This window comes from Eubalaena glacialis, chromosome 14 (genome assembly GCF_028564815.1).
Source record: "Eubalaena glacialis isolate mEubGla1 chromosome 14, mEubGla1.1.hap2.+ XY, whole genome shotgun sequence".
NCBI lineage: Eukaryota > Metazoa > Chordata > Mammalia > Artiodactyla > Balaenidae > Eubalaena > Eubalaena glacialis.
Genome location: NC_083729.1, coordinates 25,196,414 through 25,209,510, shown reverse-complemented (window position 1 = coordinate 25,209,510; position 13,097 = coordinate 25,196,414). Strand labels below are relative to the sequence as shown.

General features: G+C 50.3%; 1 protein-coding gene across 1 annotated transcript in view; it reads left to right on the top strand.

The window, feature by feature from the left end:
- Positions 1-13,097, top strand: part of GALNT14 (polypeptide N-acetylgalactosaminyltransferase 14) — a 215,447-nt gene that overhangs the window by 126,744 nt on the left and 75,606 nt on the right. The window contains exon 2 of the mRNA XM_061210706.1: positions 8,733-8,902. Coding sequence (XP_061066689.1) covers positions 8,733-8,902 — 170 coding nt within the window. The remainder of the gene's footprint in view (positions 1-8,732; positions 8,903-13,097) is intronic.

Sequence of the window (13,097 nt, the reverse complement as noted above, 5' to 3'; positions counted from 1 at the left end):
TTGAGGCTAACGAGATTACTGATGATGCCTTAAGATATTTCCTGGCCCTGTACAGGTGAAGAGGGAGACCTCTTCTGTCACTGGGAAATTCAAATGTCATTTTTAGTGTTTTGTTGTTTTCCTGCTTCTAGTGAGTGAGCCTCTTACCACGAGGCTCCATCTCTGTTCCTGCTGGAAGCCACTCTGGCCGCACTGTTGGGCCATCCCAGGAGGAATGCCCTCCTCTTCCCTTGCAACCCTGCCCTGAGAGATGGCTGCAGTGTCACCCTGGCAGACCTCAGTCTTTGGAGGTGACCCTGTGCCCAAGACGACTCAGCTGTCCATACCAGAAACAATGAGTTTCAGTGTCCGGTTCTGTTTAGCTGGAGGCCTCCCTTCCTGAGCTCACTTCCGGTCCCCTCTCCCTAAGTCCAGGCCCTCTCCTTGGTCCCTCCCGAGCACAGCTTCCGTCTCTTCATGCCTGCTGTCCTCCAGCGCCAGCCTCCTGGTTACAGGCACAACCACCCTCCTTGTGCCACCATGCAGTCCACAAATCCTCTTCCTCCTGGGCCCCGTTTGGTTACTTGGCTCCCTCCCCACTTGATCTCTTGCTCTCTGGGTTCCAGAGCTGAAAGGGACAGAGGCTTCTCATATTCCCATGGTCTGTTTACTGCTCCATCTTTGAACACAAAGAAGATGCAGAAATCAATGATGTGGGTGGGGCCAGCTCTCTCTTAATCCTCATGCCCACCAGCAATTGGGAGGTGCTCTTCAAGCAAACAAGTGATATGAGATGCCCATCTCCATAAAGGAACTCTGGGTTTGGTCTTTGGTGGTGGAATGTATAGGGCGTTGGGTAGGAAGGGAGCAGACATGTAGCATTAGAGCTCACTCACCCTGGCACGTGCAGGGGGACCATACCTTCTTGCCCAGTCACGCTGATTTATACTTCCCTGGTGCCTCCCTCTCATGCTAATTAGCAAGCAAATTAATCTCCATATAAGGCCCAAATTGCATGAGACTCTTTTTTTTCCCCCTATTCCAGAAACAAAAGCTGGGCTTCTGTCCATTCTGTTAATCACATTATATTTCACAGTTGGAGGTTTCAGGCAATTATAATAATTATCAGAACTTCTCTTCTTCCAGAAAGCTCGAAGCATCCCCCAAAGCCGTATTTGCATGTGATGTGCAATTGGAAAATATGTGGTCAGTGTGTGTATTGGGCAATGATGGGGAGGAGAGAGCTAGGTGGTGGTGTCTCTTGTCCGAGACCAAATGAGACTAAAGCCAGCAATAGAGTCATTGTGGTATCCAGACTGTCAAGAGCCCCCAGTGGCTCAGAGAAGCCACACCAGACCCAATATCTAGGCACCTGGCTCTTGAGGGAGCGGGGGTGAGAAGGAAAGTGGGGAAGAAAGACAGAAGGAGGTGGAATAGAAAAGTAAACTTATCCCTGTTGAATTATCTGCTACCTCATTTGGCCTGAGAAATAGCCCTTTCCTCCTCTATTATATGCCCATTCCATCTATCAAATTCTTTAAGAGTGACTTTCATATAATTAATACTAACCATTAAGCTACAGCATTGAAGGAGCAATTGCCTAATTCTGAGGAAAATTTAAATTTATTATCAGCACCCGAGATAAAATGAATCCTAAAGAGAAGAAGAGAAAACCGTGCAGAAGATAAATAGAAAGCCAAGTGGAATATTGACTTGATCCTTCTCCAGTGCAGGGTAATTTGGCTTCTAAAGTGAGTTAGATCATAATAAATTAAATTTAGATTTCTGCACATCAGTTAAATAACTCCCCAGACAGAATTCCAGTGAGAGGAAGAGGTGATAATACATGGTGGAAATATTAAAATGGAGATCTTATCTAATAATCCATAATTGATGTGCTGTCCCTGGATGAGGGAGAAGGATTTTGCAGCTCTTTCCTTTGTCATGAGCCCAGGTGAGTGAGTGAAGGGCTGGCTTGCCCCTCCTTCTTTGTTTGAGTTGGTCCTGCAGACTGTGGGGAGTCTGTTACCGGCAGTCACTCCTCTCCCAGACCATTCCTACCAGGTAGGACTTACATAGCTGTACTGGTGTGATGAGGGATTCTGCTGTCCTCTCTTGACTGGCCCTTGGAAAAACAAGGTCACTTCCCAGATGGATGCACATTAGAACAGTACAGAGGTGGGCAGATCCTCCTGCATTTTTGTGACTGCCTAGCAGGGTGAACAAAGTGGCCCCGTGGATGAGTGAAACATCTGGTGATGGGGAAAGAACACCAGTTTTGAGGTCAGAAGTCCTGGGTTAGAGTCTCAGTCATCTTCAGCAAGCTCTTTTGCTTTCTCGAGCCTCAGTTTTCCAATCTGCAAAATGGGAACAACCTAACTGGCCTGCCACCTGCATGGGGTTAATACAAATGAGATATTCCAGTGAAAATGCTTTGAAGACTGTAAACATTTCTGTTTGTCTTTCAATCATTATTATACTTTTCTGTTTCTAAAAATTCTGTTTGGTTCTTTTACAAAGAACTTTTGTTCTTTCCTAATTTTTTATTCCACATTTCAACCTACATATGCTTTATTTTGTATCTGTCATTTCTGTGTCTGGATTTCTTGGAGGATCAGAATATAGTTTCCACTCACTCTCCCTTATAGTGGACTTGTTCCCTCTGTGTCTGGTCATTTTTTATTGTGATTCCATCTTTTGGTGAGCTACGTGGGAATCCTGGGAGCCTACCTTGGAGATGTTTTCCTCTAGATAGTATTTATATTTGTCTCTGCTGGGAGCCAGGTTACAGCTGATCTGGGACCATTTAGTCCCACTTCTTGACCTTAATTATGGAAGACTCAGGTTCAGTTACTCCACCTTTTAGGAGCCTGGCTTTACTTTCTCAGTGACCTTTACCCTCGGGGCAGCCTCACATATTGTCTTTACTTACCATTCAACTATCCCAGCTCTGGCTTTAGCACCCTGTATTTTCCCTGGCCTCACCTCTCCTCTTGTGGTGAAGATTTTCGTTCTAGAAAGCCCAGTAATGCATTAAAAACCACATTTGTGGCACTTCCCTGGTGGTCCAGTGGTTAAGACTCTGCGCTTCCAATGCAGGGGGCACAGGTTTGATCCCTGGTCCGGGAATTAAGATCCCGCATGCCGTGGGGCGTGGCCCAAAAATAGAAATAATAAAATAAAACAAAACAAAACAAAACAAAATATATCTTCAAAAAAACCCCACCACATTTGTTGTTATTTATGCAGGATCTAGCTGTAGTTTAGCATGAAGGTCCTGGCGAGTATCTGGTCTGCCATGGTGCTAGAAGCAGACGGCTCCAGCGAGTAGAAGGCAGGGGCACTCGGGGTGGTGCTGGGAAGCCACAGGCTGCGGTTCTGGAAGCAGCCTGGATGCGTGGAGATGTGAACGCCAAGCTGCACAGCTAGCATAGAAACTGGGTCTACAGGCCTTGAGGCACACTTCTCAGTTGTGTGAACTTGGGCAAATAATTAATCCTGCCCGTGCCTCAGTTTCCTCACTTGGAGATTGGAGATACAATTTTCTGTTGTATATTGGGATTGTAAGGGTTAGACATCATTTGGGTTACCCCTCCCTCACTACTTCCCTCTGAGGTTCTGACAGGGGAGCTGGGATGGGTAGTTTTGTGTGCTCAGTAGGTGGTGGACCTTATCAAAGGCGCAGCAGAGCAACTTCCGTCTAGGAAGCCTGCATGTAAAAGTTAGACTGTATTATAAGCAATGTCTCCCTTCTCGTTCTGCACATACGGAAGGGTTTCCAGGGTGTTTGAATTCCTTGATGAACCCCACCCGACTTCACTTACTCTCGTTCTCTTGATCCTTTGGTAGATCTTTTGCACTTCTCTGTGTCATTTTTTCTGAGTTGCAAGTCTTATATAAGACTTGGAAGATTGGGGGTTGGAAGACCTGGGGAACACATAGTTGCCATTAAATATCTGAAGGGTATGAAAAAGAAAGGTCAGATTTGCATTAAATATCCCTGGGGATAAAACCAGGCCCCAAAGGGAGATATTACCCGGAGACAAATTCTGGTTCAAAATTAGAAGAAAACTTCTAGAAGTTACAGTCCTTTGAAGCTTGGAGTGGGCTTCTTGGGACCGCTCTGTCCCTGACCGGTGGGATGTCCACCGGTGGAAGGTTACACTGGAGTTTCAAACATTGGGTGGATAGATGAATTATATCGTCTTTAAATTATCAGTTATATCATTTTTTTCAATTATGACCTTCTGTGTGTTAGTCTATCACATTCCCACCTTCCTGCAGGAATCTGCCTGCAGAGTTCCCCCTTTTCTTGCCCTAGGCTGGCAGGATGAAGCCCACTGCTGAGAGGAGAATGACTGCCCAGAAGGGGGAGTGAAGAGCAGGCGGGAGGATGGTGAGAGGGGGGTACAGACATCCTTGCATGGAGGAAGATCTCTAAGCAAAGAAAGAACTGCACCTCGAAAAATGGTGGGAAACACATAGATAGTCTTCGAAGGTAACCCAAGAAAATGGCAGTGAGGATGTACTGAGGTTGAGTCACCTAATGGTTGAGCACATGGGAGCTGGAGCTAGGCTGCCTGGGCTCAAATCCTGGCTCTAACACTACCTGTGTGACATTGGGCAAGTTACTCAATCTCTCTGTGCCTCGGTTTCCCCAGTTATAAGATGGGAATGGTAATATTGATATCTATTATAGTGAGGATTAAATGTAAATATTTAGGACACATGATAAGAGCCCCCCCCAAGGTGTTATCTGTTTATTATAGGGTGAGTCTGAGATATTCTCTTAAGGATCAGGTGCAGTTCAGAGTAAGATGGAAGCCTTAGCAAGGGCTAGAGATTTTCTCATTTGAAAGTGAAAAAGAAGAGAATTAGATCAATAAGAGAAAACTAGTAATACCAAGCTGGGGAAAGAAGGGAGGGAGACAAAAACATTAGTGGAAAATAGAGGCATCTTCAAAACCTAACAGAAGGGAAGGCTACACCCATGATTCCTGAGCCAAATAATCAGCTTGAAACCAGAGTGAGAGAAAACAGGCCAGGGAAGGATGGAGGAAAGGGGAGTCATGATTTCTCATGGAAGTGTGGTGAGACGAAAGAAATGAAGCAACTTAACAGATGTGCTTTTGAGCTTTCATTTTTGGTGCCAAATTATTTAAGCACTGGTCTTGGCCAGGGGGTTGGCTGACTTAATCAGATAGTTTCTACTTAAAAGATGGTCTTCGTTTTTGTTTGTGGCATCATACTCCTCTTTTGAAACACACACACTCTAGATTGAATAAATTCCGGTCAGAAAGTCAAGTGGTGGCAGCTTGGGGGGCCAGGTGGCAGTGGGCGCAGTTCTGGGGTGGGCCCTTGTGGGGGCTTCCTTGGTGTGTGTTCTTGTTTTGGAAAAGCATTGCACATCCTGTGCTAGGAAGGCTTGTGAAGGTGAAAGTGCCTGTTCAGAAACTCTCTCGATGTTCACACGAGCCAGGAAGCGAGGAATCCGATGCATGGGTACAACGTACGTGCCCTGGGCCCTTAGAGGCCAGATGTGGGGACTTACGAATTGAAGAGCTTGGAAACCAGCTCCAAGTCAGGACTGGAAGTATTTGGCAAAGTCGCTGCCCCTTTAGAAATTCCGGGAGGACTGCGGTCAACTCTATTCTGGGGGCAAGCAGGGCAGGAGTGGCTGGCCCTTCCTGCGGGCATGTCCCCCACTCCACTCCTCCAGGGGGCCTTTCTCTGCCCATTCATCCTCAGCAGAGAGGACGCCCCTTGTTCTGTCCATGATAAACAGAACAGACTGTGGCGCTGGGAGGCCCTGGAGAGATTCAGTCGGGGGTCCCTTCACTTACTAGCCGTCGTGCATGGGCAAACCACCTTACCTCTCTAAGTCGACCCCTCCCTGTCCAAATGGGGGTTGTGTGAAGATTCTGTGACAATACCTGCAAGCTGCTTCATAAAATAGAGATTGCTATTCAAATGGTAGTGTTGTTTTAAACACAGTCTCACCATTATTTAATACATCCAGATATCATAATAGAAACACCAAGCTCCCAGTACAGGGAGATCCCCCCCAGGGGATCCAGTGCAGCAAAGCGGGAACCAGCTCCGCACCTGTGACCATCTGAGGGAGTGGTTCCCTCCAAGGATGCCCTCGACTGACTGTTCAGGCAGTTTCTCTTGCCAACCTGGCTGCTGCTCCGGCTCTAGGCCTTCTGGAAGCCAGCTGAGTTCTCACGGCACCATCTCCAAGGATGCCAAGGATGCTCAGCTGCCCTTAGGGTGGCGATTACCAGGCTGAGCAAACCACCCAACCTTGTACCCCCTTGGCCCTGAGCCTGGTCTGGTATTAATAGAAAGTAGGGATTGGGATGAGACTTAGAGGTTGGTCGAGTGCCCTGAGTCCAGCCCCTGTGCCTCCCCACGGTGCCTGCGCCACCACCTGCTTCTCCAGCTGATGGATGGAACTGTACACCTGGGCCCCATCAGGCTTCCCTTCCCACCAGGTTAAAGTGCTAAGGTTACCTCCCAACTGGTCTCCTCATGGAGTTCTCTTCCCTCCACTCCATCCTGCACATGCAGCCAGAGATACTTTCCCCTGACCTGCTTCATACGGGACCAGCCGCATTCTGGAATTTTCTTTCACTCATGCTCTCTTTGCAGTCTGCACTCTGGCCTCCCCATTCTGACCTAGCCATTCTCTGAACAGATGCTCCTCCCCTGAGCCATTCTGCCTTTTATCTGGATTTTCACTGCACACGTACTTCCCTTCCCCATATCCCCTTAAGCAAAGCAAAATCCCTGCTCATCCTTCAAGTCCTGACTCATTTGATGCTTCTTCTGGGAAGCCGTTCCCATTTCCCTCGCTCCTCTGTTATAGGTGTCTTCACGCAGGTGTCTCTACAATGTTGCGCCCGCTGGAGGGCAGGGGCCTTCCGTCTCCGCATCTCCCCTCCCCAGCACACAGCACTCTAGGGGCTCACAACTTATTTTGAGATTTGCAGTGAATTCAGTGGGGCCTGAGCCAGCTGGAGATGGTTCAGGGCCCCATGGCCCTTCCCGCAAGAATGGGATGTCAGCGTGGCCCTGAGGTCATGTTCCAAGCACAGGTGACATCTGTCAGGCTGTGACATGACACAGCCCAGGCTGGGGGTTTCATACCCCCCACACACAAATACCCCCATGTAGCAGCAGTATCACAGGACATTAATAAAATCAATTATTGGATAAAAATCACTGGTTTCCAGTGCTTCATTTTGTGCTATTAGCAGAAGAATGCTGTTTCAAAAGGATATAACAGAGAGAGAGAGAGCGAAAGGGAAAGATCAATTATCAGATAAGATGCAGTGGTGCCTGAGATGAATGTGTATGTGGGCGAGCGGCCCCCCTTACCTGCCAAATGTGGGCCGAGCGCTTGCACTGCTGTCGGCAGCACCTGCCCTGGGCCTTCCTGTTTAGGTGCCCTGAGTGCAGAAGAGCATCCTGGCCAATGATGGGATGGGTGGTACCCGGGCAGCTTCAGATACTTGCACAGCGAGGAGGGTCAGTAACACATGAATGAACATCTCAGCCTCAATGCCAGCCCCAGGGCTCCAGCCCTCATGGTCCAGGTCGGAGCCTGATCAATAGGTTCTTCCTGGCACAGTATTCTTTTGGCTTTGATGAACCTGAAAGGTCTGAGCTTTGTTGATACAGACCGGCTCTCCCCTAGTGGGGGCGGTACTAGCATCCACTGGGCAGTGGCTATCAAGGGAAGCATCCAGTTTGCTGAGGCCCTGAAGCCCATACCTCCTGCTGGCTGTGTGGAGTCTCTGTTGGCTGCAGAGCTGGGGTGGGCAGAGCAGAGGCAGCAGCCTGGGCTCTGGGCAGGAGCCATCGCCTCCCTGTGTGAATCCCCTCACCTCCTCTGCACTGGGGGTTCCAGGAGACAGAGCTCTGCTTTGGGCTCTGCCACCATCCACCTGGGCGACCTCAGACAAGCCAGTAAGCTTTCTGAAGGCTTGTCTTCCCTACTCTGCAGAGGGTCTTGGGGAGGGTGAAGCGATATCGTGAATGCAGAAACCGCCTTATCCATTCTTAAAGTACTGTCTTCTCTTGTGATGAGGGTTATTACTTGCTCCCCCATGGATGCTTCCTAAAAATAAGCACAGATTCCTGGGTTGGAGGAAGAAAGGAGCACACAGGCATCCATCTGGTGGGTAGCACACCATGATAGATGGACTGCTTACTTCTCATCGCCACCTTCCTTTGGCAGAGGAAGGAATGACAGTCACTGTGTACCACCTACTATGCGCCAGCCACTGTGCCAGCACTTTTCACCGAGTGTCTCAAGTTACCCTGGAGAAGTGGCCTCTGGGGTTAGTGTTCTAGAATCCAAGCCCCAGCCCTGCCGCATCCTAACTGTGAGATCTTGAGCAAGCTGCCTGGGCTATAGAGCCTGCTTCCTTGTCTGTGCAGTGGGAATACGAGCAACATCCATCTCCTAAAACTGCTCTGAGAACTACACGAGATAATGTGAGTATAGGTCCTAGCACCGTGCCTGGTATGTGAGCACAGCACTCATTAAATGGTAGCTGTCATTGTCATTGTCATTCTGTTGTTATTATTGTTGCTCATGGTGTTATTAACGTCCTACCTCTGCCCCTATCTTTGAGCTAAACCTCACCAGCACAAGCCTGGTCTCGGCGGCTGGGCACTGACAGACAGAGGGGGCTGAGAGGACCGGGAGCCATCCTCACAGACTTCCTGTTCGTGTCACACAGATTTCGGATGCTGACTGGGATGACCTATGGGACCAGTTTGATGAGCGGCGGTATCTGAATGCCAAGAAGTGGCGCGTCGGTGATGATCCCTATAAGCTGTATGCTTTCAACCAGCGGGAGAGCGAGCGGATTGCCAGCAGCCGGGTGGTCCCAGACACTCGCCTTTTCAGGTACTTCTCCCGACCCCTCCCCACAGTCATGTCAGATCCACACCAGGCTTGCTTTGTGCAGCGCCCAGTGCCAGGAATCGGGGCAGGCAAACCGTTTGTTGCCAGTTAGACAGGAAGGGGTCTGTGATGTTGCAATTTACCCCATCTGTGCTGCTTGCTGCCGCGAGCCGTCCCAAAGCACCCCGTGGAGAGGGAGGAGGCCTCGACCTGCACCCTGCCGCCCTCACCCGGGGGTCACCCTAGGCATAGCCGCCATGAAGTCATGGAACACTAAACACCCTACAGCCAGAACCTTTCTCCCCTGGCAGATTCCCATGGCCTGGCCTGGCTTTCACACTGCGTGAGGGCAGGCCGGGCAGGCCTCTGGGCAGTCAGGCTGGTGGTCTCTTCTGTCGCTGGGAGGTCCCTCTGGCTTCTCTTCTCACGTGCCAAAATGTCAGGCCATCAGAGGTCCTACAGCCTGACATTTTGGCACGTGAGAAGAGAAGCCAGAGGGGCCTCTACACTTGCCATTGGGTCCGCTGTCTGCTTCGGAGCAGCCCTTTCACACAGCCTCTGTCCTACTATCCCCTTGGTCAGGCCCCCTTCAGATGGGTTGCAGAGATCAGTCCTGGGGCAATGTGGAAAGCTTTGTTTCCCAGCAAAAAGAGGCTTTGTGAAGGCGCTTCGCCTCTCAAGCCTTCCTAGAGTCAGCCAGCCCTTTGCTTCCTGGAGAGGCCTGAGAAAGCAGGTCAGTCTCACCCAGCGCCTCCCCTCCTGACCTCCAAACTGGGAGGCCCAGCTGTGCCAAAGCCCCATGAGGGCGTGTTTCCTGTCTGCTGTGGGAAATTGACTTGGCACCCAAAATAGCAGACCGGCAAGCCTGGGGTAGAGGGGCTTGAAGGCAATGTCAAATGAGAGACTGTAGGGTTGGTGTTAGCGTCTTAGCTTTCTGTGTCTGTTTGGGCCTATGGGTCCACAACCGAATTGTAGACACTGGGGTTTAGGAGAAGGACAGTAAAAATTTTCATGACAAACGAGGCTGGTCAATCAGGTGGTGCGTAAGTTGGCAGTATGGGAAGGCTGGTGGACTCAGTCTTCCCGACTAGGCTGCATAACTCAGAACCTTGACTTATACAGCTTATTTCCGCGGAGGGGTTTGACCAGTCCTGGTTCATCACCATCACCCCTAAGAGGAGCCGGAGTCCTGGTTTCCCCCATGAATAAAGCCAGGGGACTGAACTGGATGAGATCTATGCCTTCTCACTCTGAAAGTCTGTGAACTCAACCCTCCCCTCGAGGTACCCAGGAGACGCTTCCTTAGCAGTGGGGCCTGGAAGTCCCCTTTTGCCCAGGACACCCCCTGCTGCTTGCCTGAAAGCTTCAAGTCAGAGCCTTGTATTATTCCTATTAAAATTCCCCAGCACTTACCCTGGTCCTTGGACCTGATAGAATTTTATTTAAATATTAGTTTATTTTATTTCGCGGGGCGGAGAGTATGTATAGGAGAACAGGGAAGAGGGAGCAGGCGGAAGGCTGAGAAGCTCCACTGGGTCTCCAGCAGGTGGTGCCTCCCTTGTCTTGTGTCCAGATGCCGAGGCCCTGTAGAGGGACCCAGGGACACCTCCTCACCAGGAAAGGGGCTGGTGCATCTGGGTGACAGCTGTCGGAGCTGCCTCTGAATGCTCCCATCTGCAGGAAGGAGGCGTCGGGGAATTCACTGAGCAGGCCGATTTGCGGGGATACCTGAGCAGGACTAAAACCTGCGTTCACCCTGTTTTATGATCTGAGAGGCAGAAATGAAAGCATTTTACAGGGCTGGACACAGTGGTAGTTGTGGGTGAAGAACTCAGCCTGTCCCCAAGGATCTGAGTTCCCCAGGTCCAGTTCCAGGCTCCCTACCTGACCCGGTGTGTTTCTTCTGTGAAGTAAGTGTGATCTCCTGGGATTGCAGCAAGAAGGGAAGAGAAGATTTAGACAGAATGCAGACACCCTTTGGGAAGACAACGAGGAAAAGTGTATCAACTACACGTCTGCCTCGGGACAGTGACCTTGCTCTGTGGGAGCTGGGATTGTGTTACTCAGAGAAGTTCAGACTTATGGATCCTAATCTGAAAGAGCAAGAAGGGGAGAGGACAGGGCATTGGGAATGAGGGCAAGCACATGGGACCAGGCAGCCATGGCACGTGGTCCCGCCTATTGTGTGCAAGCCCTAAGCAAGCCCCGACAGAAGCCGCCCATTGATCAGCTATCTGCAGGCTCAGTTTGGTACGGGACTGACCCTGTGCCTGTATCACCCTCGTGGTGATGGGAGTTCCGGACACTGCAAAGCCCAATGTTCTTCTCTCAAATGGGCCCCCACTGAATGGTGACTTTCTGTCTACAGGACCTCCCACTTCCAACCCTTACCTCCCAGGGAGTCCGTGTCCTTGAGGTTGACGTCACCAGCTAAGTCCCTTAATCCTTCTGTGATTCTAGCCTCTCTGCTGTATCCTGCCTTCATCCTCCTCCAACCCTGGGGCTTGCCTGCCTGGGCTGACAGAGCCCCAGGGCCCATTCTCAGGCCCTGCCTGTCCCAGCTCTGACCAGCTGTGGCTGCTGGTGACCTGCGTCCACCTGACCAGGGATTCTCAATGGTGACTGACACTTGGGGCTGGATAACTGCGTGTTATGGGGGGCTGTCCTGTACTTTGGATGTTTAGCAGCATCTCTGGCCTCTACCCACGAGACGCCAGTAGCACCTCCCCAAGTTGTGACAACCAAATATGTCTCCAGACATTGCCAAATGTCCCCTGGGAGCAAAACTGCAATGAGAACACCTGCCATAAAGCCAGCCCTGCTTGTTACCCGAGTTCTCAAGAATGAAACGTAAATATGCCTTCTCAGCCCCAGCAAAAGGATGAGGCCATATCTTCCCCCTAGGTCAGAGTCAAGCAGAAGGCAGTACAGCCCAGGGGTTAATGATACAGAGTCTGGGATCAGATCACCCTGTTTCCAGTCTTGCCTCTGCTGCTGCCTAGCTGAGCAAACTCATCATCACCTGGCTTCTCTGGTCCACACTTTCCTCTTTTGAAAAGTAGGGATAAAAATAACAATGATACCTACCTAATGCGCTTTTCATAAGGATCAAATAATCTATATGTAAAGTACTTACATACTCCTTAGCAAGTAGTAAAAAAAATTTTCATTGTTGTTATTATTACACGATAATAATATGGGCAGGCTGGCACTGCAGGGCCAGGAATGGAAGGGAAGTGTCGGGAGGGGGGGGGAGTCTCCTGAGAAAACTGAAGATACTCAGGCAAGAGAGGCAACCAAACGCCGAGTGTCAGGAGGGAGCATTAGGGAGATCACTTAAGTTGTCAGGAGGGGTGGGGGTCAGGGAGGAACAGAGGAGGGCCTCAAGGGTAAGTTCAAAGCTGGAGAAATGGGCGTGGAGTGTTGGTCACGAGTGGGGGTCCCAGCAGTTCTCAATCCAGGCATCTCATAAGAATCACTTGGGGAACTTTTAAGAAACGCTGATACCCAGCCTCCAACCAGCTGAAGTGTCTCTTTTCTGAGTTCCCCAAGTGATTCTAGGGAGCAGCCAGGGTTGAGAAACGCCGTTCCAGGTACGTGTTTCTCAAACTTAAATCATCTGAGGTTCTCGTCAAACTGATCCAGCAGGTCTGGGGTGGGGCCTGAGAGTCTGCATTCCTATCAAGCCCCCAGGTTCTGCCGATGGACGATCCATTGATCACACTTCGAATAGCAAAGGCTTAGAACGATGGTTCTCAAAGTGTGGTTTCCCAAACCAGGAGACTAGCAGCGCTGGCATCACCTGGAGACTTGTTAGAACTGCAGTTTCTAAGCTTTCCCTCAGAACTACTGAGTGAGGCGCTCTGGGGTGGAGCCTGGCAATCTGTGTCTCAACAAGCACCACCAGTGATTCTGATGCCTGCTCAAATTTGCAAACCACAGAGCATCAGCTGGCACTGCGGCTTCCTTTTGTGGGTCAGATGAAGTCCATGGGTGGGTTGGTCCAGCTGAAAGGCCCAGGGTTTGAGTAGAAAGTAGGCCCTGGAGTAAAGATGCCTTCCCGCCTACAGGCTGCAGCCCTCTCCCTCTGTCCAGGTGATGGGGCTCTGTCTCAGGCCCTGTAGAGACCTCTGGCTTCTCTGCCCCTTCCTCTTCTCAGTTTCTTCAACCACAGGGTGTATATGCTGCCATCCTCTTG